This window comes from Macaca mulatta, chromosome 20, assembly GCF_049350105.2.
Source record: "Macaca mulatta isolate MMU2019108-1 chromosome 20, T2T-MMU8v2.0, whole genome shotgun sequence".
NCBI classification, from domain to species: domain Eukaryota; kingdom Metazoa; phylum Chordata; class Mammalia; order Primates; family Cercopithecidae; genus Macaca; species Macaca mulatta.
Window position 1 is genome coordinate 19,805,425 of NC_133425.1, and position 25,786 is coordinate 19,831,210.

Below are 25,786 nucleotides of genomic sequence, written 5' to 3' on the forward strand. Positions count from 1 at the left end.
AATTTCGGAGGCCAGAGAGTCCCAAGAGGATAGTAAATCATCTTTGCTTTTTATATTCACATTCATCTTCAAATAGAGGGAGGAAGGAAAGCTGTTTCCTGAATTTGGGACATGCTGAGATGTATAAACTCTCTAGTGACTCCCTCTTGCTGGAGGTTTGACATGTGGGTGGCCCTTTCTCAGGGGCACTCAGTACTGCTTCCGTTCTTTCTTCCTGCTGTTTCTCCATGGCTGTTTAAGAACCAGTTCAGGGCTGGGCACGGTGGCTCATACCTGTAATCCTAGCACTTTGGGAGGCCGAGACTGGTGGATGACTTGAGGTCAAGAGTTTGAGAGCAGTCTGGCCAACGTGGTGAAACCCCATCTCTACTTAAAAAACTGCAAAAATTAGCTGGGCGTGATGGTGCACGCCTGTAGTCCCAGCTACTCGGGAGGCTGAGGTGGGAGAATTGCATGAACCCGGGAGGCCAAAGTTGCAGTGAGCTGAGATCGTGCCATTGCACTCCAGCCGGGGTGACAGTGCAAGATACCGTCTCAAAAAAAAAAAAAGGAACCAGTTCAGAGAGCCTGTGCGAAGCAGTACGCCAGGCACATCTAGACTCCAATCTTTGCCCCACCATTTAGTAAAGTGTTTTCCCTGAGTTCTGTCAGCTGTTGTAGAAAATTATCGAACTTGAGGAGGGGGTTGTGGGAGCCCCCAGTTTGTAGCCACATCAGACAGAAGTGTGAATAACCTGGAGACCCATTCCTTGTGACTGGCATCTGTAGTGGAACGTATTCTTGTGGGACTAAGCCCTTATCCTGTGAGCTCCCTGTGGGCCTTCTGTGGGGTCTGCACTAACTGTGGGTAGTTAGTGTCAGAGTTTAATTAAATTGTAGTGCCTGTAATCCCAGCACTTTGGGAGGCCAAGGCGGGACGATTGCGTAAGGTCAGGAATTTGCAACCAGCTTGGGCACCATAGTGAGACCCCCATCTCTACAAAAAATTTTTTAAATTAGCTGGGTGTGATGGCACACACTTATAGTCCCAGCTACTCCGGAGGCTGAGGGGGGAGAATCACTTGGGCCTGGGAGATGGAGACTGCAGCGAGCCATTAGCATGCCACTGCACTCCTGCCTGGGCAACAGAGTGAGACCCTATCTCAAAAAATAAATAAATAAATAATAAATTGTAGGATGCCCAGGTGGTATCTGCAGAGAACTGGAGAATTACTTGGTGTGAAAAACCCACATATTTGGTGTCAGAAGTCTTGCGAGTAGAGAAACAAAGGTTTTTCCTTTTAGTGCCTCAAGATGTCCACATTCAATCCCCAGACCTTGTAAATATATGTTTCCTTATATGGCAGAAGGAGGGACTTTGCATATGTGATTAAGAATCATAAGATGGGAATTAGTATGTTCGTTTCCTAGGGCTACTGCAAGAGATCACCACAAAGTTGGTGCTTAAAACAACACACAAAAATTTTTTTTGAGTCAGGGTCTTGCTCTTTTGTCCAGGCTGGAGTGCAGTGGTACAATCATAGCTCACTGCAGCGTTAATCTCCTGCCCTCAAGCAGTCCTCCCACTTCAGCCTCCCCAAGTACTGGGATTACAGACATGAGCCACCACACCCAGCCTTCAGTTTATCTGTTAAAAAGATCAGTCCAGGCCAGGCGCAGTGGCTCAAGCCTGTAATCTCAGCACTTTGGGAGGCCGAGACGGGTGGATCACGAGGTCAGGAGATCGAGACCATCCTGGCTAACATGGTGAAACCCCGTCTCTACTAAAAAATACAAAAAACCAGCCGGGCGAGGTGGTGGGTGCCTGTAGTCCCAGCTACTTGGGAGGCTGAGGCAGGAGAATGGCGTAAACCTGGGAGGCGGAGCTTGCAGTGAGCTGAGATCCAGCCACTGCACTCCAGCCTGGGGGACAGAGCAAGACTCCGTCTCAAAAAAAAAAAAAAAAAAAAGATCAGTCCGGCAGCTGGATGGGGTATTGACTGAAATCAACCTAATAGTGCATACAGGGATGCAACTACAGTGAAGACATGATGCCCTCATGGAGAGGAGGAAGTAAAATAAATTGGATTTGGGACATGTTTTGAGGTTGGAACCAAGACTTGTTGATGGACTGGATGTTGGAGGAGAGAGAGGAGTCAAGAATGCAACAGAGATTTCAGGCCTGAGCAACTGGCTGAATGGGATCCCTTTACTGAAACAGAGTGGGGAAATAACAGTTCTCTTTTGAAAATTTAATGGGTATACTGAAAAATCACAAATTATTGGGAATAAAAATATGAAAAGTTTTTTCTTTTTTCCCACTAACCACCACACTATATTACATTGACTCTGTCTGCCATCTGGATAGCAGCTCTTTAATAATTTTGGGCCAAATTTCATAACTTTCTGGTCACTCTCTCTTTTTAGATCGTCTCATTTCACCATTAGGATTTATCTTGGTTTTGTTTTTTGTTTTGTTTTGTTTTTTTGGTTTTTTTGATGGAGTCTCGCTTTGTCGCCCAGGCTGGAGTGCAGTGGCGCGATCTTGGCTCACTGCAAGCTCCGCCTCCCAGGTTCACGCCATTCTCCTGCCTCAGCCTCCAAGTAGTTGGGACTACAGGCGCCCACCACCATGCCCGGCTGATTTTTTGTATTTTTAGTAGAGACGGGGTTTCACCGTGTTAGCCAGGATGGTCTCGATCTCCTGACCTTGTGATCTGCCTGCCTTGGCATCCCAAAGTGCTGGGATTACAGGTGTGAGCCACCGCGCCTGGCCTCTTGGTTATTTTTTTAAATCACAGGTATTTTTTAAAATTTTATTTATTTATTTATTTATTTATTTGAGGTGGAGTCTTGCTCTGTCATCCAGGCTGGAGTGCAGTGGTGCGCTCTCGGCTCGCAGCAACCTCTGCCTGCCAGGTTCACGTGATTCTCCTGCCTCAGTCTCCCAAGTAGCTGGGACTATAGGCATGCGCCACCTCACCTGGCTAATTTTTGTATTTTTAGTAGAGATAAGGTTTCACTATGTTGGCCAGGCTGGTCTCGAACTCCTGACCTCAAGTGATCTGCCCGCTTCCGCCTTCCAAAGTGTTGGGATTACAAGCGTGAGCCACTGTGCCTGGCCAAAAATTTATTATGTTTTTTATAGAGACAGGATTGCCCTGGCTGGTCTTGAACTTCTTACCTCAAGCCATCCTCCCTCCTTGGCATCTCTAAGTGCTGGGATTATAGGCATGAGCCACTGCACCTGCCCCATCCTATTTATTTTTAAATCCTTAGTCTTCAGTCTCCGACTGGATATAAAACCCATCCTTCCCCAGCTCCAGCCACAACTAACTGTCTATGATTCAGGGGTCCCAGAACTTGGAAGGGGCAATAAATTCTCTCTTTATTTTCACTAATCTCTCACTTAAATCCAGCGTCTCCTTTAAGTATGAATGTGGGCGCTGGGCGCGGTGGCTCAAGCCTGTAATCCCAGCACTTTGGGAGGCCGAGGCGGGTGGATCACGAGGTCAGGAGATCGAGACTATCCTGGCTAACATGGTGAAACCCCGTCTCTACTAAAAATACAAAAAACTAGCCGGGCGTGGTGGCGGGCGCCTGTAGTCTCAGCTACTTGGGAGGCTGAGGCGGGAGAATGGCGTGAACCCGGGAGGGAGAGCTTGCAATGAGCCGAGATCACGCCACTGCACTCCAGCCTGGGAGACACAGCGAGACTCCGTCTCAAAAAAAAAAAAAAAAAAAAAAAAGTATGAATGTGGGCAACAAAGCTCAGTAGTTTCCATAGTATCTGTGAGTTTGTCCCTGACAGCAACCACAGACATTCTCATGTCACATTACAGTTGTTGCAGAAATCAAGAAATACCATTTACACTTGTCACACCTTTCAAATTACAGTAGTTAACTGGCCTGCTATTAGCTCTTGTTATTTACTGCATAATTTAGAAGCACATATATTACTGTATCACCAGCTCTTATTTTAATATTTTGATACCTTTATTTCAATATAATTGGTTTGCCGTAATCCTATGTATTTACTTTTATGTTGTTAAAAACGTTATTGTGAGAAGGAATCCAAACCGCCAAAGTGGAAAGGGATCCGTGACACAGAAAAGGTGAAGATCCCCTGTGAGAGGTTTGAAAAGGGTGGGGAGGGAGGTGGTCTGCCCTTCTGAACATCCCCCATGCCTGGGCCCACACTTTAAATCCAGGGGAGGGAGACTGGGGAGTAGGTGGGTCTCCTTAAACTTTTCATTTAGTCACACTAGAGAAAATGTGTAATCAGTTACAAAGATGTTAAATAACACCATAATCTGGGCATATTTTATCAAGAAATACCAAGTATCACAGCCTTGGTTTTTTAAAAAAATGGTTATATCTGAAACCCACATGGGAGCACGTGGTCTTGCACTTTGCTGCTTGGTAAGTTCTGTTATCTGGACATGTATGCAGCTTCAATGATGGAGTTGGTAAAATGGGACTCAGCTCTGTGTGTAAGTAGGAGGATGATTCAGCCTGATGCTGGGGTAATAACCGCTTGTTGATCTCCCAGGGTGGAGATTAGTGAAGGGGCCAAAGCAACATCATATCCTGGTAACCATGATTTCTAAATATGCTTTAAGGCTACAGAGAGTAATGTTCCACAGGTTTTGGAGCTATTTGTGTGTTCACAGAAGGCTGGAATTGAAAGAATCCTATGAGATTCCGTCCTAACGGCTAGTCACCATATGGTCGGGGAGTACCATTCCAGATAACCTCTGTTGTACTTTTTAGAAATATTTTAAGTTTATAAGTCAAGAATGTGATGCCTTGGCCAGGTCTGGTGGCTCACGCCTGTAATCCCCGCACCTTGGGAAGCTGAGGTGGGTGGATCACTTGAGGTCAGGAATTTGAAACCAGCCTGGCCAGTATGGTGAAACCCCATCTCTACTAAAAATACAAAAATTAGCCGGGTGTGGTGGCAGGCGCCTGTAATCCCAGCTACTCGGGAGGCTGAGGAAGGAGAATTACTTGAACCTGGGCAGTGGAGGATGCAGTGAGCCGAGATCGTGCCACTGCACTCCAGCCTGGGCAACAGAGCAAGACTCCGTCAAAAAAAAAAAAAAAGTGATGCCTCAATATGGGGCATTTGGTAAGCCAGTTAGGATGGAAGGCGAGGACTGGGTAAGGTCTCTTGCTGACTGTGACAAGTGGCCATTATCAAATACTAGTGAATTGCAAAACTTCATGATGATTGATTTAGAGCATGTGCCATCTTTGTAAATGGCTTTACATCTGGGTTGTGCTTTCATGTTCCAAGAAAAAAACTTAATCTCTAAGTTAATGAAAAGTGGAAGACCGGACGCGGTGGCTCACGCCTGTAATCCCAGCACTTTGGGACGCTGAGGTGGGCAGATCACGAGGTCAGCAGTTCGAGACCAGCCTCACCAACATGGTGAAACCCCATCTCTACTAAAAATACAAAAATTAGCTGGGCATGGTGGTGCATGCCTAGAATCCCAGCTACTCAGGAGGCTGAGGCAGGAGAATTGCTTGAACCTGGGAGGCGGAGGTTGCAGTGAGCTGAGATCGTACCATTGCACTCCAGCCTGGGCAACAGAGACTCCGTCTCAAAAAAAAAAAAAAAAAGAGAGAGAGAAAAGAAAAATGGAGAGCACGGGCACAGTGGCTCTTGCCTGTAATCCAGCACTTTGGGAGGCCAAGGTGGGAGGATCACTTGAGCCCAGGAGTTTGAGACCAGCCTGGACAACACAGTGAGACACTGTCTCTACAAAAATACAAAAAAAAAAAAAAAAAATTAGCTGGGAATGGTGGTGAGTATTTGTAATCTCTGCTGTTTAGGAGGCTGAGGTGGAAGGATGGCTTGAGCCTAGGAATTTGAGGCTGCAGTGAGCTATGATCATGCCACTACACTGCAGCCTGGGTGACAGAGCAAGACCCTGTCAAAAAAAGAAAAGAGAAAGAGAGAAAGAAAAGTGGATAGAATTTTGATTCTAAAATTTCATTTTCAATCTCAAGCAAGCTTTCTTCCTTTCTTCTTTATTCTGATTAAATGTGATTTTTGATGGCACCTCTTTAATTGTCTTTGAACTGGATGAAGAAATTGATGAAGACTAACGTCTCAGATTTTCTTATTATGTATTTTGTTAGCATGCTGTATCTTCATGTCCTGCAGAGCTTTTACTTTGCATCTGAAAAAGGGGAAAGAAGCATGTATACGTGCACACATGTGCACATACATTTATATATACACAACACAATCAGAAAAATAAATTTTTATTCCTTCTCGGAATTATAGCATTTATTCTTTTTTGTGTGTGTGTGTGAGACAGAGTCTCACTGTTTCACACAGACTGGAGTGCAGTGGTGCGATCTTGGCTCACTGCAACCTCCACCTCCTGGGTTCAAGCGATTCTCCTGCCTCAGCCTCCTGAGTAGCTGGGGTTACAGGCACCCGCCACCATGCCCGGCTGATTTTTGTGTTTTTAGTAGAGACGGAGTTTCACCATGTTGGCCAGGCTGGTCTGGAACTCCTGACCTCAGGTGATCCACCCACCTCAGCCTCCCAAAGTACTGGGTGGGATTACAGGCGGGAGCCACCGCGCCTGGCCAGCATTGATTCTTACGGTTCAAATGTATTCACATTTGAGGAAAAAAGGAGGAGGACATGACAAATGAGCATTACTAGTAAAACAATTCTCTTTGGAAACATACCCAGCAGTCCTGTCGTGCCCGTCTGAACATGCAAAAACGTCTGCTTTGGGGATGTCTGATTTAAGCACTTTAAGGCCTCAGCTGCCTCCTTCTGTGATTGACGTGTTCATCTCTCCCCTCCCTAGTTCCCTGGTGATGAGCAGTCGCCTCTTTATTTTTATTTGACTTTAAGCCAGTTGCACTGATTCCAAGAGAGAGGAAAGGGCCTGGCGTGGCTTCTCTCCCTTCAAGCTGGCCCGCCGAAATGATTGATAATTCCCAGGACTACTCTTCGAAGAGTAAGTCCTTTTTATTTGGCCTGATTTACCATGGCTTTCTCATACTTATTCTTGGTTTGGGAGCTAGACAGCGCCCCATTATCTAGCTATGAAAGCAGGGATGTCACTAAAGGTGGCCTCTTATTACTGCTTAAAGGCCTATTAGAAATCTCATTTTGCTTTTTGGAGATGTCGTTGTGATGCAAAGTAGTTCAGGGTTTCATTACTGGTGAAAGCCCTTTGTTTGGGCTCACCCGTTGTGTTCTGAGATTTGCAGTTCTGTTTTCCTGCTGCTATTCCGAAACAGGAATACTGTTACTTTGAGGATTTCATGACATCAGTTGTGAAAAACATACTTAAAGCAGGAAAATTGCTGCTGAACAGAAAGGCACTATCAAATCTCCCCTCCAATACAAGTGACAAATTCTACTCTGTTTAGCCTTCCTGACATAGGATTTCCCTGTGGAGGTTCAGATAAATGAATATCTGCCAAGTTATTACTGTAAAGTTCAACAAAGAGGGCGTTTTCTATGATTCTCCACCCTCCCTGCCCCCATTTTTTTTTTCTTTGAAGCAAGTGATTGTGTTTTCTTCTCCTTAACACTCAGCAGCTGCTAGACCCTGACTTCTATGCTACTGACCTTGTGAGCTGGCCCTGTCTTCTCTCTGGGCCACTGTTTCCTGGGCAGTTTGCATTCTCAGCTGGAAACGCTCAATGACCTTGAACACAGAGTCCCTTTACCCCTCTATGCCTCAGTTGTTTCAACTCTAAACAAAGGATAACAACTGATTCTTCATGTTATGTGGATTTAACAAAATCACGTGTAGAAAGTGCTTAACACACAGCTGGGCCCAGAGGCTACTACTCATTCCACAAGTATTTGTTGAGTGTGCCTACTATGTGCCAGACATTGTCCTACATGCCGGGGACACCAAGAGGAGCAAACACAGGACCCATGTCTACCCTTGTGGAGCTTTCAGACCAATAGAAGATTCAAGCATTGATTAGGTAATTACAAGAACTTCTATCTCCAAATTGGGCCAAGGACCAGGAAGGAAAATTACAGGAAGCTTCCTTGGGCCCTGATGTAATCAAAGGACATTTTTCAATTACTTTTTTTTGTTTTTGAGATGGAGTCTTGCTCTGTTGCCCAGGCTGGAGTGTAGTGGCACGATCTTGGCTCACTGCAACTTCTGCCTCCCAGGTTCAAACGATTGTCTTGCCTCACCTTCCCGAGTAGCTGGGATTAAAGGCACACACCACCACAGCTGGCTAAGTTTTGTACTTTTAGTAGAGATGGGGTTTCACCATGTTGGCCGGACTGGTCTCGAACTCCTGACCTCAGGTGATCCACCGTCCTTGGCCTTCCAAAGTGCTGGGATTACAGGCCCATGAGCCACAGCGCCCTGCCTCAATAACATTTGAATGGAGATCAGAAGCAGGAATAAGAGAGAACCAAGAAAAAGAGGTGTCAGGCCTCGCACCAGCCCCAAGGTGCATTTGAGCAAATTAGGAAAAGGTATCCTCACCTTAGGGCAGATGTGGCCACACAGCCAGGAGCAGAGCATGTGCTGGGTTTTAGCACCCTCTGGCCGATCAGCTGGCTGCCCTTGAGCAGAGAACAACGAGGACCTCTGTACAGGGTGCTTCTGGCTAGGAGTAGGGGGATACTGGAGGCAGAGGAAAGCAGCTTAGCAAAGGCCCTGAGGTGGGAGAAGCACCACACACTTGAGGAGCTGCCAAGGGCCAATGAGGCAGGAGAATAGGGCCTGGAGGCAGGGAACCTAAGGCTGTCTCACATCCTAGGACTAAATTGAAAGGAAAACCCTAACTTTCCATGCCTAAGTAGCAAAAGGACCAGAGGCTCCTCGCTTTTCAACTCCCAAAATTTTCTGCGCAGCAGATGGGAAATTGGCTGTCCACAACCAGTCAGACTGATTGCGGGCCGAGTCTTTGTTTGCATAGAAGTATAATTTTGTTACTTCGCTTCAGCCTCTGGTTGGCCGCTTTTTACAACCAATCAGACTGATTGCTGGCTACCACTTACTTCATTTACATGAGGTGAGCATGAAGTGGCCAATGGGAAACTTCTAGGGGGTATTTGGACCCAAGAAATTATGTATCCGGGCCCTTGAGCCGCTGTTTGGGCCCGCTCCCACACTGTGGAGTCTACTTTTGTACTTTCGTACTTTCATTTTCAATAAATCCCTGCTTTCGTTGTTTTGTTGCTTCATTCTTTCTTTGCTTTCTTGGGCATTTTGTACAATTCTTTGTTCAAAACGCCAAGGACCTGGACAACTTGCAGTCACGACCCTCCACCAGTGACGCCCGCAGGGCTGGAGCATGAGGAGCAAGGCTGCTGGGAGGGGATCCAGAAAGTTCTCAGTAAATATCAGCCAGTGAGAATGCATTAGAGCATCATTCCCATGAATTCACTGCCAACACACCAAGGTCTCCTTATAAACACCAGGGTCTCTCTAGAAGCTGTTGAATTTTAACTAGTGAAGGGAAATTACTTCAGGGATGTCATTTGTTGGTGTCACAGAACTGAGATATAGAGAATCAGGACATTGGATGAGGAGAGACATTTAATGTGGAAAAGAGGGAGCCCAGGCTGGGCTGGTGGCTCATGCCTGTAATCCCAGTGCTTTGGGAGGCCGAGGTGGGAGGATTGCTTGAGGCCAAGAGTTGGAGACCACATAGCAAGACGCTGTCTGTACAATTTTAAGAAAATTTACTTAAGAAATGTAAAAGAGACTGCGCATGATGGCTCATGCCTGTAATCCCAGCACTTTGGGAGGCAGAGGTGGGCAGATCACCTGAGGTCAGGAGTTCGAGACCAACCTGGCCAACACAGTGAAACCCTATCTCTACCCAAAAATACAAAAATCAACCGGGTATTGTGGCGAGCTCATGTAGTCCCACTATTCAGGATACTGAGGCAGGAGGATTGCTTGAACCCAGGAGGCAGAGGTTGCAGTGAGCCAAGATCATGCCACTGTACTCTAGCCTGGGGGACAGAGTAAGACTTCATCAGAAAGAAAGAAAGAAAGAGAGAGAGAGAGAGGAAGGAAGGGAGAAAAGAAGAAAGAAAGAGAGAGAAAGAAAGAGGAAGGAAGGGAGGGAGGGAGGCAGGGAGGGAGGCAGAGAGGGAGGGAGGAAGAAATGGAAGAATCACCTTTACTTGGTCTCTTAAAAAGGACCTGTCCAGCCAGAAAACCAGAGCCTGGCAACAGCTCTGCACTCACTAGAAATAGTGCTGATAACTTCTATGTTCTTTGTGGCTTTGATTTCTTTGGTTCTGGAATAATTCAAAAGAGCATTCATTCACTCAAACAAATATACTACATCAAGCTTTTCTTTTTCTTTTTTTACGTCAGAGTTTTTGGAGGGAAATAAAACCCTTGGGTCCTGGAGAATCATGCACTGTTGCCAGTTAGCTTTGCAGTCTGTGGCAGGCCAGGCATCTGCATTTGTTTGCCCAGTTGAGGCCTGATGTGTCAGCACTCCATGGTAAGGGATGCTTGGGCTTTGGGATTGTAGAGGTCTGGGCCCAGATCCTGACTAGGCACCTACAAGCTGTGTGACCTTGGGTAGGTTAGTCAACCTGTCTGTGCCATGAGTTACTGTAAGCTCTAGCTGTTATTTGGGATAGTTTTGAGGCCAGGGCACTTGGGAGTCCCTTACTTGCAAAGTCATTTCTGGGGATGCTATACTGGAAGCAGCCTCCATGTGATCCACGTCCTTTGAGGGTTTCTTTCTTTTATATCTGAACTGTCTTGGCCTTTGCTTTTCAGAGGCAGCTATGTTTTGCTTTGGGGGAAACATAAAGAATCTGAATTAAGACAGATTTGTAAGTCCTTGTCATCTGTTAGTGCCTCTGTTAAACTTTTAGGGGGAAAAATGAGTAGTCTTAATTTTTTAATGTGGTATCTTTGATTTTTTAAAAAAATCCTATAATATGAAAAATCCCACAAGAGCAGACACTGTCAACTGATCCAGCACTTGAGATATTTTATTTCTTATTAAGATGAAGCAGTGAAACCAACCCAGTCGTCCCATAGTTTTTTTTGTTGTTGTTGTTGTTGTTTTCGGATAAACATAGAAATTGACCCCTCCGGTCTTAAAGCTTAAAACTTAATTTATCTGAGTTCCTTCCTCAGGGAAGGACCCCCAGGCCTCTCAAAAAAAAAAAAAAAAAAAAAAAAAAAAAAAAAAAAAAAGGCGGTATCAAAGAACTGAAACTCATCAGATCACCACATCTAGACAATGAGATGCCAGAGCCCTCATTCATCATGATTGCTTCCTAGCTCCTCTGTAGTTCTTGTTTCCTTACACATTGTCACATTTCTTCCCTGCTGTATAAACCCCTAGTTTTTGTCCATTTGGGAGGTGGATTTAGGATTGATCCCATCTCCTCCTGACTGTAGCACTCGATTAAGATTAGAGTCTTCTTCCCTGGTAATACTCATCAGCTCAGTGATTGGCATTCTGTGTGGTGAGCAGCAAGACCTACACCAAACCCCTGATGTTTCTGTTGTTACAGAACTTAAAAATGTGCTTGAATTTAAGCCACATTAACCTGGAATGCACACTAATCAGAGATAAATTCCAGTGTTCCTTTCAGGAAAGAGATGAACTGTAGTCCTTAATTTCAATGGAAAGTTGGAGAAAGAGCTCTTTATTATGTCTCGGTCATACTGCAGTACATAAAGGCAGCTGCTCCTGTCTCTTGCATTGTATCCAAACAGTCTCATGTCAGTAACATGTATGTTGCACCTTCAGGACTAAAATGCAAGTATAGCAGCCTGAGTCCTTCAAAAGAAGAATAGGCTAACAATGATTTAAGATTACACTGTTTTTTTTTTTTTAATCCTTCCCAGATTTTAAAATAATAAACGCCAGCTCAAGCATACACTTTTCTATCTAAAATGACACTGTTGCCTGCTAAGAAAGGGGATGGATGAAGCACTTAATCAGAGAGGTCATTATGTTGTCAAAGACAATGCCAAGGCTGAAGGACTGGATTCTCATGGGCATATGACCATTTTATTGCTTTTCAGCCCACGGCCGCCAATCCCACTCTCCCTCCTGCTGACAGAAGAGGAAGCGGCCCTCTACATTCAATCCTTCTGGAGAGCCTATTTGGTAAGAATCATATGCAACTGTGGTATTTGATTTAACAGGGAACTTTTGTGAGGAGGAGGGTCCAGGGGAAACCTTAGATGAGTTAGGAACAGGATATTATAGCTAACATCCAGACCTCAGAAATAGGATTCTCTGTAAATGGGTCTTAAAGAGTGATTTACAATTTTGACCGAAACTGGCTGGGCATAGTAGCTCATGGCTGTAATCCCAGAACTTTGGGGAGGCCAAGGTGGGAGGATCACTTGAACCCAGGAGTTCAAGACCATCCTGGGCAACATGACGAAACCTCATATCTGCCAAAAAGAAAAAAAAAAAAAAAGAAAAAAAATACAAAACTTAGCCTGTGTGGTGCACATCTGTAGTCTAGCTGCTCTTGGGAGGCTGAGGTGGGAGGATGGCTTGAGCCCAGGAGGCAGAGGTTTCAGTAAGTGGAGATTGTGCCATTGCACTCCAGCCTGGGAGACAGAGATACACCCTGTTTCCAAAAAAAAAAAAACAAGTAATTTTTACCAAAACTTATTTTGTAGTTATTGAAAGTACTCTCTTCACCTTTTAAAGTTGGGTTGACTGGCCTGTATTGATATATACAGAGAAAACTACATTGTCATTTTAGAAAACAAATTAGAAAATTCAGGTAAGTCGGATAAAAGAAATAAAAATTTTTTGAGTCACTGATAGCTCCATCACCAAAAGATAATTATTGTTAACATTTTGGTATAAAACTTCAAACTTTAAAAATCTGAATTCACATAGTGACATATAAACACTTAACATAGAAAATAGCCTTTGCCTTTATAACCTGTCTTTTTTAACCATTTTTCTATTTGAGACTTTGAGGTTATTTACAATATTTTTTATTATTGTAATAAATGCTATAATAGACACCTTCGTTCAGTCATTTTTGCACGTTCATCTGGTCATTTATATAGGAAAACCCTAGAAGTGGAATTTCTAGATGAAAAGGTTAGCTTTTTTTAAAGCTCCTGATCCTGGCTGGGCAGGATGACTCAGGCCTGTAATCTCAACACTTTGGAGGGACAAGGAAGGAGGATCTCTTGAGGCGGGAGTTAGAGACCAGCCTGGGCAACATAGTGAGACCCTGTCTCTGCAAAAAAATACAAAAATGAGCCAGGTGCAGTGGTGGGCATCTGTAATCCCAGCTACTTGGGAGGCTGAGGCAGGAGGGTCACTTGAGCCAAAGGGGTCAAGGCTGCAGTGAGATAGGATTATGCCACTGTACTCAAACCTGGGTGACAAAGCAAGACCCTGTCTCAAAAAAAAAAAAAAAAAAAACCAGAAAAAAAAAACTCCTGATAATATTGTCATGTGGCCCTTCAGGAAGGATATAGTGTAAGAAGTTCTCACCAAATACATATGAGAGTAGCATGTGTATCTCATTCCAAAAAGTATACAACCTCTCCAATTATTTGGCAATTAGTGTATCAGTGTTAAATAAAGCTCCCATTCTAGGTAGCAAGATGACTTACCCCAAATCTGAGCATCATATATCGTGGAATGAGCTTACATTTAACATCAGCCGTGGCAAACACCGCCAGAGGGAAAGGTCCCAGTGGATTTCCATAGAGACCAAAAGCTTTTCATACTCCATACACAGCTGGTGTAGGAAAAAGAGACTCTGATAAACACACCAGCAAACAGCTATCAATTAAGAAGTTGGATTAATCCTAACAAGCTACAATTAATCAACAAATATTTGCTACATACCCATTAGTGGAACTGTCCCTGAACACAAGAGCTTACTGTATGAGTCAATATTGTCCAGTTATTCCACTCCTTTTGTGCATGGTACATTCCAGAAACCAGGGCTAAAGGGAAGTGTGAAAGTTAAATAACATATTTGCACATTAAAGGAGCAGTCTATGCCCAAAGAGTTTAAAAAAAAAAAAAAAAAAAAAAAACCCTGTTACAGAAACCCCTATTATTCCCTGTGATTTAGACATAGTTTTTTATAATGTAGGTTTTCACTATTTCATACATATTTTATAAATGTGGTCTTTTTTCTTCATTGAACACCAGAAGGTTAGCTTACATCCAGGGATGTCTAACCAAGGCAAAATATTCCTGCTGTTCAGCTACTGGAATTCCATCTTTGATTTGTGAGACTTATACTTGTTACACTAGAATCAGCAATTTTACTTTTCTACTTTTATGAAATGTTAAGAGCAGACTGTGAGTGGTGGCTCACACCTGTAATCCCAGCATTTTGGGAGGCCAAGGCAGGCGGATCACTTGAGGTCAGGAGTTTGAAACCAGCCTGGCCAACATGGCGAAATCCTGTCTCTACTAAAAATACAAAAACTAGCTGGGCATGGTGGCGCATGCCAGTAATCCCAGCTACTTGGGAGGCTGAAGCATGAGAATAGCTTCAACCTAGGAGGTGGAGGTTGCAGTCAGCCAAGATTGTGCCACTGCATTCCAGGCTTGGTGACAGAGTGAGACTCTGTCTCAATAAAGAAAAGGTAAGAGCTAAGTGCAATAAAATAGTCATTTTCAAGCCCGTCCTTGAAACAGGTGTGTGCTGTTTATTTCAAATGAACTCATACCCAGAAGCCCAGTATGTAACCAGTAATAACAGTAAAAGGGGAACTGTTCATCCCTGATTCTTCCATGGTAAGATTCCAGCCACCCTCATCCTCCCACACACAAGGAGCTTTGGGATTCATTCTTACTGATATGAACACAGTATGAAAAGCAGTCTGTAATTCCACTTATCATACCAACAAAGCAGCTGAATTCCACTTATCATACCAACAAATGCTGCCATATAAAACGATGTCAAAGTGGCTCAAAATTTAACTGTGGCTGTAGCACCATCATCACACAATAGCTATAAATGTGTTTATAGCTAAAAAGATGTTTGGGGGCTATCAGTGTATACTGTATGAAAATTCAGGCTGTTCAAATCTAAACACCTCCCCTGTTAAAATCATAACCAAAGGGGGCTACAAAAGGGGGAACAATTTTGAGCCATCACTAGAAGGAAAAGATGTCTGATGTATGGATGACCTTAGAAGGCACCACGGAAAAGAGGCACTTCCTCAGTCTTAAAGAGGAAGTGGGCACTGGTATGTCAGCTGGGACCAAGAGGGCATTCCAGGGAGAGGAAACAGCATACATCCATTGTTAAAAGAAAAACTTTAGACAAATTTCGCAGAAGTTATTTGAGCAAAGAACAATTCATGAATTGGGCAGCACTCGGAAGCAGGAGAGAGGTTCAGAGAGCTCTACCCAGCAACCTAGGCAGGCCTTATTTATAGACAGAAAGTGGAAATGACATCCAGAAACAGCTTGATTGGTTACAGCTTGGCATTGCCTTATATGGACGTGGTCTCATCAGTTGGCAGCCTGCAATCGACTGAAGCTTGTCTGCTGTGATTGGCTGAGACTCAGCTACTTGTTACAAGAATGTACTCATAGATTGCATTTCATGATCCATGGAGGCAGGTTTAGGCCGAATTTAATTTGACACTATTATGCCATTTTTTGTTAAAGCATATTGTATATTTTGAGCACATGCACACACATGGATAGGAAATTAGCTAAAAGAAACAGCAATCTGACAACAGCGAGTACCTTGGGGTGGTTGGGAAAGAACTAGGAAGACTCTAGCCTTATGTATACTGACCACTTTTTTGTTTGTTTTTGTTGTTTTTTTTTTTTTTTGAGACGGAATTTTGCTCTTGTCACCCAGGCTGGAGTGCAGTGGCATGATCTCAGCTCACTGCAACCTCCACCTCCCAGGTTCAAGCGATTGTCCTGCCTCAGCCTCCCGAGTAGGTGGGATTACAGGCGCATGCCACCACATTCAGCTAATTTTTGTATTTTTAGTAGAGACGGGGGGTTTCACCATGTTGGCCAAGCTGGTCTCAAACTCCTGACCTCAGCTGATCCACCCGCCTCGGCCTCCCAAAGTGCTGGGATTACAGGCGTGAGCCACTGCACCCGGCGACACTGAACACATTTTTTTATAAAGAGAATGTAGTATGATTTTCTTTAATTAAAAATGAACTTAAACCAGAGATCATCTCAATGGATATAGAAAACGCATTTGATAAAAATGTTTTCATGACAAAAACACTTAACAAACTGGGAATAGAAGGGGATTTCCTCAACCTGGTAAAGTTATGAAAACCACAAAGCTAACATCACATTTAATGGTGAAAGACTGGATATTTTCCCCCAAGATTAGGAACAAGAGGAAAATGTCCTCTCTTGCCACTTCAATTTAACATAGTACTGGTGGTTCTAGCCAGGAAAATTAGGCAAGAAAAATAAATAAAAGCATTTGGATTGGAAACAAAAAAGTAAATATATTTCCAGTCATAGATGACAAGACCTTATATATAGAAAATTGTAAAGATTCACTAAAAACAACCTATTAGAACTAATAAACAAGGTTGCAGGATACAAGGTCAGTATACAAAAAGCAACTGAATTTCTATACACTTAGCAATGAACAATCTGAAAATGAAATTAAGAAAATAATTCCATTTGCAATGGCATCTAAAAGAATAAAATATTAGGAATAAATTTAACAAAAGAAGTGCAAGGCTTGCATGCTGAAAACTATAAAACATCATTGAAAGATATTAAATAAAACCTAATCAAATGGAAAGACATCCTGTGTTCATTGACTGGAAGACTTGATATTGTTAAGATGGCAGTACTCCCCACATTGATCTACAGATTCAACACAATGCCTATCGAAATCTCAACTGGGTTTTTTGTTTGTTTGTTTTTTTTTGTGAAATTAACAAACCAGTCCTAAAATTTGTATGAAGATGCAAAGGGACCCAAAACAGTCAAAACAATCTTGAAAAAGAAGAACCAAGTTGGAGGACTCACCCTTCCCTATTTCAGAACTTACTACAAAGTGCAGTAATCAAAACTGAGTAGTACTAGCATAAGGATAAATGTGTATATAAATGGAATAGAATTGAGAGTCCAGAAATAAACTCTTACATTTATGGTCAATTGATTTCCAACAAGGGTGCCAAGACCATTTAATGGGGGGAAAGAATAGTCCTTTCAACAAACGATACTGGAACAACTGGATATTCACATGCAAAAGAATGAAGTTAGACCCTTACTTGATATCTTATATGAAAAATTAACTCAAAATTACTTAAATATCTAAATGAAAGTGTGAAAACTATAAAAATATTAGAAGAAAACATGGATGTAAATTTTCATGACCTTATATTAAGCAACAGTTTATATAACAAAAAGCAAAAGCCACAAAAGGAACAAAATAGATAAATTGGACTTCATCAAATTAAAAACACATTTTGTGCTTCAAAGAACATAATCAAGTGAGTGAAACAAGAACCCACGGAACAGGAAAAAATATTTGCAAGTTCAGGCATTCGATAAAGGTCTCATATTTATAATATATAAAGAACTCTCACAACCCAACAGTAAAAGTACAAATGACCCATTTACAAAATTGGCAAAGGATTTGAGTAGACATCTCTCCAGAGAATATATACCAATAGCCAATAAACACGAAAAGATGCTCAACATCACTAGTCATAAGGAACAAATCAAAACCACAATGAGATACCACTTCATATCCACTAGCATGGCTAGAATCAAAAAGACAGTAACACAATAACAGGGTGCCACCACACCTGGCTATTTTTTGTATTTTTAGTAGAGACGGTGTCTCACTATGTTGGCCAAACTGGTCTCAAACTCCTGGCCTCAAGTGATCCGCCCTTCTCGGCCTCCCAATGTGCTGGGATTACAGGTGTGAGTCACTGCGCCCGGCCTGTTTCTTCTTTCAAAATTCGAGTCTAGTGGTTGAAAAGTCAGATTCTTTGGGTGGCCAAGGTGGGTGGATCACCTGAGGTCAGGAGTCTGAGACCATCGAGACCAACTGACCAATATGGTGAAACCTCGTCGCTACTAAAAATACAAAAATTAGCTGGGCGTGGTAGCGGGCGCCTATAATCCCAGCTACTCAGGAGGCTGAGGCAGGAGAATCAGTTGAACTTGGAAGGTGGAGGTTGCAGTGAGCCGAGATCGTGCCATTGCACTCTAGCCTGGGGGACAAAAGCGAGACTCTGTCTCAAAAAAAGAAAGAAAAGTCAGATTGCTTCAATGTGCAAAAACTGAGTGTTGGTTTTTTAATATTGTGAATGAATTCTGGTTCCGTTCTGAACACTCTCCTTTTCCTAGTGTGATTGGTGATAAGTCACGCACTATTGCATCACTGGTGTTCTTCAGTTTATGAAATCTTGGATACAATTGGTAAGAAAAAAACCTTGCTTTCTTGTGAAGTTCAAATATGAGGTTCTTATGCGCCATCATGATTGAAATTTCTTTAATGATTTTAGAAGTAGAGACCAGATAAATCCACTGAATATGTATTCTGTCTGAATAAGCGCCCGTGGTGTTTTATGCCTTCTACTCATTTGTTTTGTTTTATTCTAACTCAGCGGAGTCACCCAGGGTGGCATGCATTAGCAGTCCTCCCCTCCTCCCAACATCAGCTCCCCCTCCAGGCATTGTGACAACTGAGAATTACAAAGTCCATCAATCATTACACGTTATTTGATGAACAATACAGTGCCAGGTTGCTACAGCGGCCCCTTTGAGGCCTTGAAAAATTAAAAAAAAAAAACAGTAAAATAAAATAATGGAGATTTCTGATCTCCACTTGCAGAGAACAATAAGAATCTGTGCATTGAGCGAACTGACCTAGGGTAAGTGAGGGAACCACCAAGGAGAAACAGCTTGGTATCAGCAGAGTACAAGGTTGAAGGTGGGACAGGTCTCACCCTAGCTATGAAGGGGCTGTGTCGGCCTGGATGCGTATTCCATCCTTCTGGCTATAGGGCTTCGTTCATGATGGGCAGCAGACGGAAATCAGGCCAGTCAGACCTAGTGAGACTCCTCCATTCTGGGATCCTCATTGGAGTGGCTGGGACAGAGCAGCCCTCTTTGCACTGGGTTACCGAGAGGCCAGACTGTCAGCACCATCTTAACACAGTGTGAAGAGCCTGTTGGAAAAATGACCACAGAGGTAAGCAGGGCTAAGAGGCAGAGAAAGGGGCTGGGTTTTGAGGACCTGTGTTCAGCTATACCAGTGAATCCCCTTCAAGATGGACTTCAGGCTGGGCACAGTGGCACACGCCTGTAATCCCAACACTTTGGGAGGTGAGGCAGGTGGATCACTTGAGGTCAGGAGTTGGAGACCAGCCTGGCCAACATGGTGAAACCCCATCTCTACTAAAAATATAAAAATTAACCAGGTGTGGTGGCACATGCCTGTAATCCCAGCTACTTAGGAGGCTGAGGCAGGAGAATCGCTTGAATCTGGGAGGAGGAAGTTTCAGTGAGCCGAGATCGTGCCATTGCACTCCAGCCTGGCAACAGAGCCAGACTCCATCGCACACACACACGAAAAAACACTTCAGTCACTTATAGCCTAAAGTCCTGACAATACAATTTTCAGTGTGAAAATATCCAGACTCTTAATTACTTGCACACAAAGGAGGATATTGGCACAAAATGAAAATCTGGACCCAATGGTACAAAGCAGCCATTTCAATTTGTCCCAGGAAAAGACTGTGTCCTGTGTCAGCTGGAGGCTTGGCTATAGCTGGAGACGAGAGCCTACCCCAACGAGCAAATTTTTCTAAAACATATGTATTTTTTTAATTGTGCAAGTAATGCATATCACTTGTGAAAAAAATAGTTAATGCATACAAGTTTTGGGTTTGTTTTTTTTTCTGACAGACAGGGTCTCACTTTGTCACCCAGGCTGGAGGGCAGTGGCATGAACACGGCTCACTGTAGCCTCAATCTCCTGAGCTCAAGCAATCCTCCCACCCCAGCTTCCTAAGTAGCTGGGACTACAGGAATGTGCCACTATGCCCGGCTAATAAAAAAAAACAAATGGAGAAGGGATCTCACTGTGTTGGCCAGGCTTGTCTCAAACTCCTAGACATAAGGGATTCTCTCACCTCAGCTTCCCAAAGTGTAGGGATTACAGGTGTGAGCCACCATGCCCAGCAATGCATATAAGCTTTTTAAAAATATATAATATCCTTCTAGAATTTTTTCTATTCATATGGAAATTTTAAAAAATTTTCTACAAAATTGTGATTATAAACACTTTTTTCAGCCTGCTGTCTCTCCTTAATGATATATGGGGAATATCTTTCATTGTTGCCACACAAAGATGTACCTCACAAATTTTAATTCTTCTATGGTATATATATATATTTTTATTTTTTATTTTTAAATTTTATTTATTTATTTTTTGAGATGGAGTTTTGCTCTGTCACCCAGACTGGAGTGCAGTGGTGTGAGCTTGGCTCACTGCAACCTCCACCTCCTGGGTTCAAGCAATTCTCCTGCCTCAGCCTCCCGAGTAGCTGGGATTACAGGTGCCCACCACCACACCTATCTAATTTTTGTAGTTTTAGTAGAGACAGGGTTTCACCATGTTGGCCAGGCTGGTCTTGAACAACTGACCTCAGGTGATCTGCCTGCCTTAGCCTCCCAAAGTGCTGGGATTACAGGTATGAGCCACCATGCCTGGCCTATATTTTATATGTATATATGTATGTGTGTGTGTGTATATATATGTATGTATACATATATATGTGTGTGTGTATATATATACACACACACAGTGAATACATTGAGCCATAACTTAATCATAGGTGATTAGACATTCTCATTTCCTCTCCTGTATATTCAGTGAAAAACATTATTGTTCAAATTCACACACCTGTAGTCCCAGCTACTCAGGAGACTGAGTGGGAGGATCACTTAAGCCCTAGGAGGTCGAGACTGCAGTGAGCTATGATGATGCCATTGCACTCCAGCCTGAGTGACAGAGAAAGACCCTGTCTCTCAAATAAAACAAAGCAAAACAAAAAACAAAAACAGGAAACCAGAAACCCAAAAGCATCCTCGTTCGTATGTCTGCACACTTATCAGATTTTTCTCCAGATTAATTGCTGGCAGTGGAATTGATAGCTCAAAGAGTAAGCACCGTTTCTCAAGAGTTCAGATCATTATTGATAAATCACCCTCTAGAGAGGCTAGAGTTCAACCCCTAGACCAATCTATAGGCACACCAGCAATGTATGCACGTGTACTTTAGCCATAGGTTTTGATGGGAAAGTAGAGAGAGGAAGGAAGGGATTGGGAGCATAATGCATGTCTCAGGAGGGTGCAGTTGTGAGGACACCACGCTAGAGGGTATGAGAAGGGAGGACCAGTTTGTTCGGTTGTGTGGGCTGTGCACTGCACAACTCGGGGATACCATTCCAAACCATATATATTAGACATCTGAGGCTTGGAGAAGCTTGGGAAATAGTGGTTGAGTGGCCGCTTGCTACACTTTTTAAAATTCCGCTGGCCTACCCAGCTCCTGGCCTATGGTTTATAAAACCCCTCTGCTAGCTGGAGGCTGGATGGGTCAGTGGAGCATGTATCAGTGATACTGTATAGAAGCACTACTGCTTTGATCAAGAATTTGCATTTTCTTCCTGAAATTGTACAGCATCTTAGATTAAACATGAATATTCAATGATATTTAATATTCAGTAATAATAATTATAAAATAAATATTGGGAATTTACTCCATAGAGTATTATTTAAACACTAAAAATAATAAGCATCAGGCATGGTAACAAGATGGAAATTGCCCATAGTATTACTAAGTGAAAAATGAATAAAATGACACATGCAGATTATTTTATGATTATGTAAAAAATAACCTTATAAGGAAAATAGGCTACAAAGACATATGTAAAATATTGTGATTGTTCAGTGGCAGGATAAGGAGTGACGTTTTTATTCTCTCTGTTTTTACATTACATATAGTGTAATGTAAATTATTTACATTATATGTAATGTATATGTAATTATTTACATTATATGTAATGTATATGTACATTACATTATATGTAATGTAAAATTACATATAATGTATTATTTTATTATTATTTATTTATTATTATATATAATGTAATGTATTTTTATATATAATGTAATATATAATGTAATATCACATTATATTATTACATATAATGTATTATTACATATAATGTAAAATTATTACATATAATGTAAAATTACATTACATATAATGTAAAATTATTTACATTACATATAATTATAAAATTATATTCTTTGTAAATTATTACAAAGAATATATACAGCTTTTATAATAAAAACTTTATTTTTATTATGAAACCTATATTCCACCATGATAATTTTTTTTTACTCTTTTCTTCTTTAGTTAAAATTTGACATAATTAGACTATTTTTTCTGAACCTTTTTAGGAGTGGGTATGTGTATATATGTGTGTGTGTGTGTGTGTGTGTGTAAATATGCAAAAAATTTGAAACAATAGTATTCGGAAAGTGTTCTTTGTTTTATTTTAATCTGTTAGTGTACTCTGTTCATTCCAAAATTCCAAAATCATTTTGTTTTGCATTTCATAGTCTTTCTAACAGTGTTTTTGGTTTTTGGTTTGGGCTGTGTATGTGTGTGTCTAGGTACACAATAAATGCTTCTGGTTAAATAATATTTTCACTAGCAAAGAAGTTTGAGGATTTTTGCCTATAGACCTCCTATTACAAGTCTTCACAGTCTTTTTCTCTCTCTCTCTTTTTTTTTTTTTTTTTTTTTAATGAGACAAGGTCTCTCTCTGTCACTCAGGCTGGAGTGCAGTGGCGCAATCACAGCTCACTGCAGCCTCCGCCTGCTGAGCTCCAGTGATCCCTCCCACCTCAGCTTCCTGAGTAGCTGGGATGACAGGCACACACCACCATGCCTGGCTAATTTTTGTATTTTTTATAGAGATGGGGTTTCATCATGTTGCCCAGGCTGGTCTCGATCTCCTGAGCTCAAGTGATCCTCCCACCTTGGCCTCCCAATGTGCTGGGATTCCAGACATGAGCCACTGCACCCAGCCTCTTCACAGTCTTAACTGACAAGAAATCATAGACCACAAGTCATGTGGAGAACAATTTGGCCTCACAAACAGAGAAAGTCTTCCACGCCACATGTGTTATACTTCACTGGAGAACACGCATTGAATCAGCGGACAGTCTAAAAGGCAGGGCATTCAGAAGACTCAGTTAAAAGTGGTGGGTCTTCAGGTGTGCTTTGATTTGATTTAACTTTATTTTTTATTCTGAAAAACCACTCCTTTCTATTTAGAGAAGATCTGGCCTACATAATTAGGTAGAAAATAGGTGATGAGGCCGGGCGCGGTGGCTCACGCTTGTAATCCCAGCACTTTGGGAGGCCGAGGCGGGTGGATCACGAGGTCAGGAGATCGAGATCATCCTGGCTAACATGGTGAAACCCCAAACCCCGTCTCTATAAAAAAATTAGCCGGGCGTGGTAGCGGGCGCCTGTAGTCCCAGCTACTCAGGAGGGTGAGGCAGGAGAATCCCTTGAACCCGGGAGGCAGAGGTTGCAGTGAACCGAGATCGCGCCACGGTACTCCAGTCTGGGTGACAAAGACTCTGTCTCAAAAAAAAAAAAAAGAAAATAGGTGATGAAAACAGCCCAGGATAAAAACCAAACACGTATGGAAAAGACCTGTAAACAATACAAATAAAAGGTTCTGTAGTTCCTCCCATATTTTTCTACAAAAAGCAGAAATTACAACTTAAGGCTCAGCGCTAAGAGGGAGAGCATTTTCTCCAAGTCAGGCAGCTGGCTGGGCTATTAGGCGTGACAGGTTTTATTTTTTCCGAAAGGTCACTTGAAGTTCTCATTACTGGCCTTAACTTTCTTGTCTTCAATGTTGTGGCTGAAGAGAAAGACTTATTTTTTTTCCATGTAAAACATGCCCTATGGCAACTTGTTAGTAATATGGGCTCTAACAGCAGACAGACCTGTTTGAATCCCAACGTGTCAGGTTATTAACCCATTTATGCCTGAGATTGAAATTTTTTGAATTTTTGCAATCAGACTTTGGTGACAACTTTGAGCAGCAGGATATAAATAACTCCCACATGCTTAGCATTCCAATAATGGAACACTAGGCATAAATGGGTTTTAAAAACCATGGGCAGATGATGTAACTGCTGAGCCACAGTTTTCTGTTTGTAAAATGGGAATAATAATTCCTGCCTGTGAAGATTGAATCAGATGCTTCAGTCCACATAAGAGACATGGCACGGTGCCAAGGACATAGTAAATCCACAAGAAACATTAGCTGTTATTGTTACTGTTGTTGCAGTTGTTGGCACTATTTTCCTGAATAGGGGTTCTTTTTAAAAAGCTAACTACTGCCCTCCTTTAAGTTTTTCAAAGGCACCAAGCAGGCTCCCATCTCACCTTGGAAATCACTGATTTGTTTTCTGCTCCTATACTTTTGCCTTTTCCAGCATGTTACATAAATGGAATCATATAGCAGGTAGCCTTCGAGTCTGGCTTCCTTCACTTGGCTTCATGTGTTTGCTGTTCTCCCACGTATTTGGGTGTGTGTGTAGTCCCTTCCTTTTTATTGCTGAACAGTATTCCACTGTAGAACCCAGCAAGAGAAGAAACATGAAGGAAGGTGTTCTTAACTCTGCTGATGATTAAACACATCTGACTTTTACGTAAGACTCGTTTATTTGAACCTATGGATTGTGATGGTCTCGAGCTTCACTGTTCATCAAAGCCATCCACTGAAAGATTTTGTTTTTAATTTCTGATACCTGGAGTCTTATTCCCCTGAGATTCTTGTTCAACTGGTCACAGTGAGAATAAGAGATAGGTTTGTTATTGTTGTTGTTGTTTGAGACAGAGTCTCGCTCTGTCACCCAGGCCAGAGTGCAGTGGAATGATCTCAGCTCACTGCTACCTCCACCTCCCAGGTTCAAGCAATTCTCCTGCCTCAGCCTCCCGAGTAGCTGGGATTACAGGCACCCGCCACTGCACTCGGCTAATTTTTGCATTTTCAGTAGAGACAGGGTCTCACCATGTTGGCCAGGTTGGTCTCAAACTCCTGCCCTCAAGTGATACGCCCACCTTGGCCTCCCAAGGTGTGGGAATTGCAGGCGTGAGCCACCACATCCAGCCAGAGATGGGTATTGTATAACAGCTCCCAGGTGACTCTAACATGCAGCCAGGATTGAGACCCACTGATGTATTGGAATTGACTTTGCTACCTACCAGTTTTATGATCCAGGACAAATCACTGAATGATAAATCACAACTTTTTTCCTCTTTAGATGGAGAATAATAATAGCTGCCCAGTCTAGCTCACCAAGTTATCATGATAATTAAAATGGTTTATTTTTTATTTTCAGAGACAAGGTCTTACTATGTTGTCCAGGCTGAAGTGCAGTGGTGCAATCACAGCTCACTACAGACTTGAACTCATGAGCTCAAATGATCCTCCCAATTCAGCCTCCCAAGTAGATAGGGCTACAGTTGTGCACCACCACAAACAGCTTTTTTTTTTTTTTTTTTGAGATGGAGTCTTGCTCTGTCGCCCAGGCTGGAGTGCAGTGGCGCAATCTCGGCTCACTGCAACCTCCGCCTCCCAGGCTCATGCCATTCTCCTACTTCAGCCTCCCGAGCAGCTGGGACTACAGGCGCCCGCCACCATGCCCGGCTAATTTATTTTGTATTTTTAGTAGAAACGGGGTTTCACCGTGTTCGCCAGAATGGTCTTGATCTCCTGACCTCGTG

General features: G+C 42.6%; 1 protein-coding gene across 7 annotated transcripts in view; it reads left to right on the forward strand.

Annotated features, from left to right (window-relative positions):
- IQCK (IQ motif containing K) overlaps window positions 1–25,786 on the forward strand; it is a 140,069-nt gene that overhangs the window by 59,426 nt on the left and 54,857 nt on the right. For 5 of the 7 annotated variants that reach the window (NM_001193745.3, XM_015125656.3, XM_077983440.1 and 2 more), the window contains 1 exon segment: window positions 12,015–12,099. The exons of 1 other annotated variant lie outside the window; for it this stretch is intronic. In NM_001193745.3, the coding sequence (NP_001180674.1) occupies window positions 12,015–12,099 (85 nt within the window). 7 annotated transcript variants of the gene reach the window in all.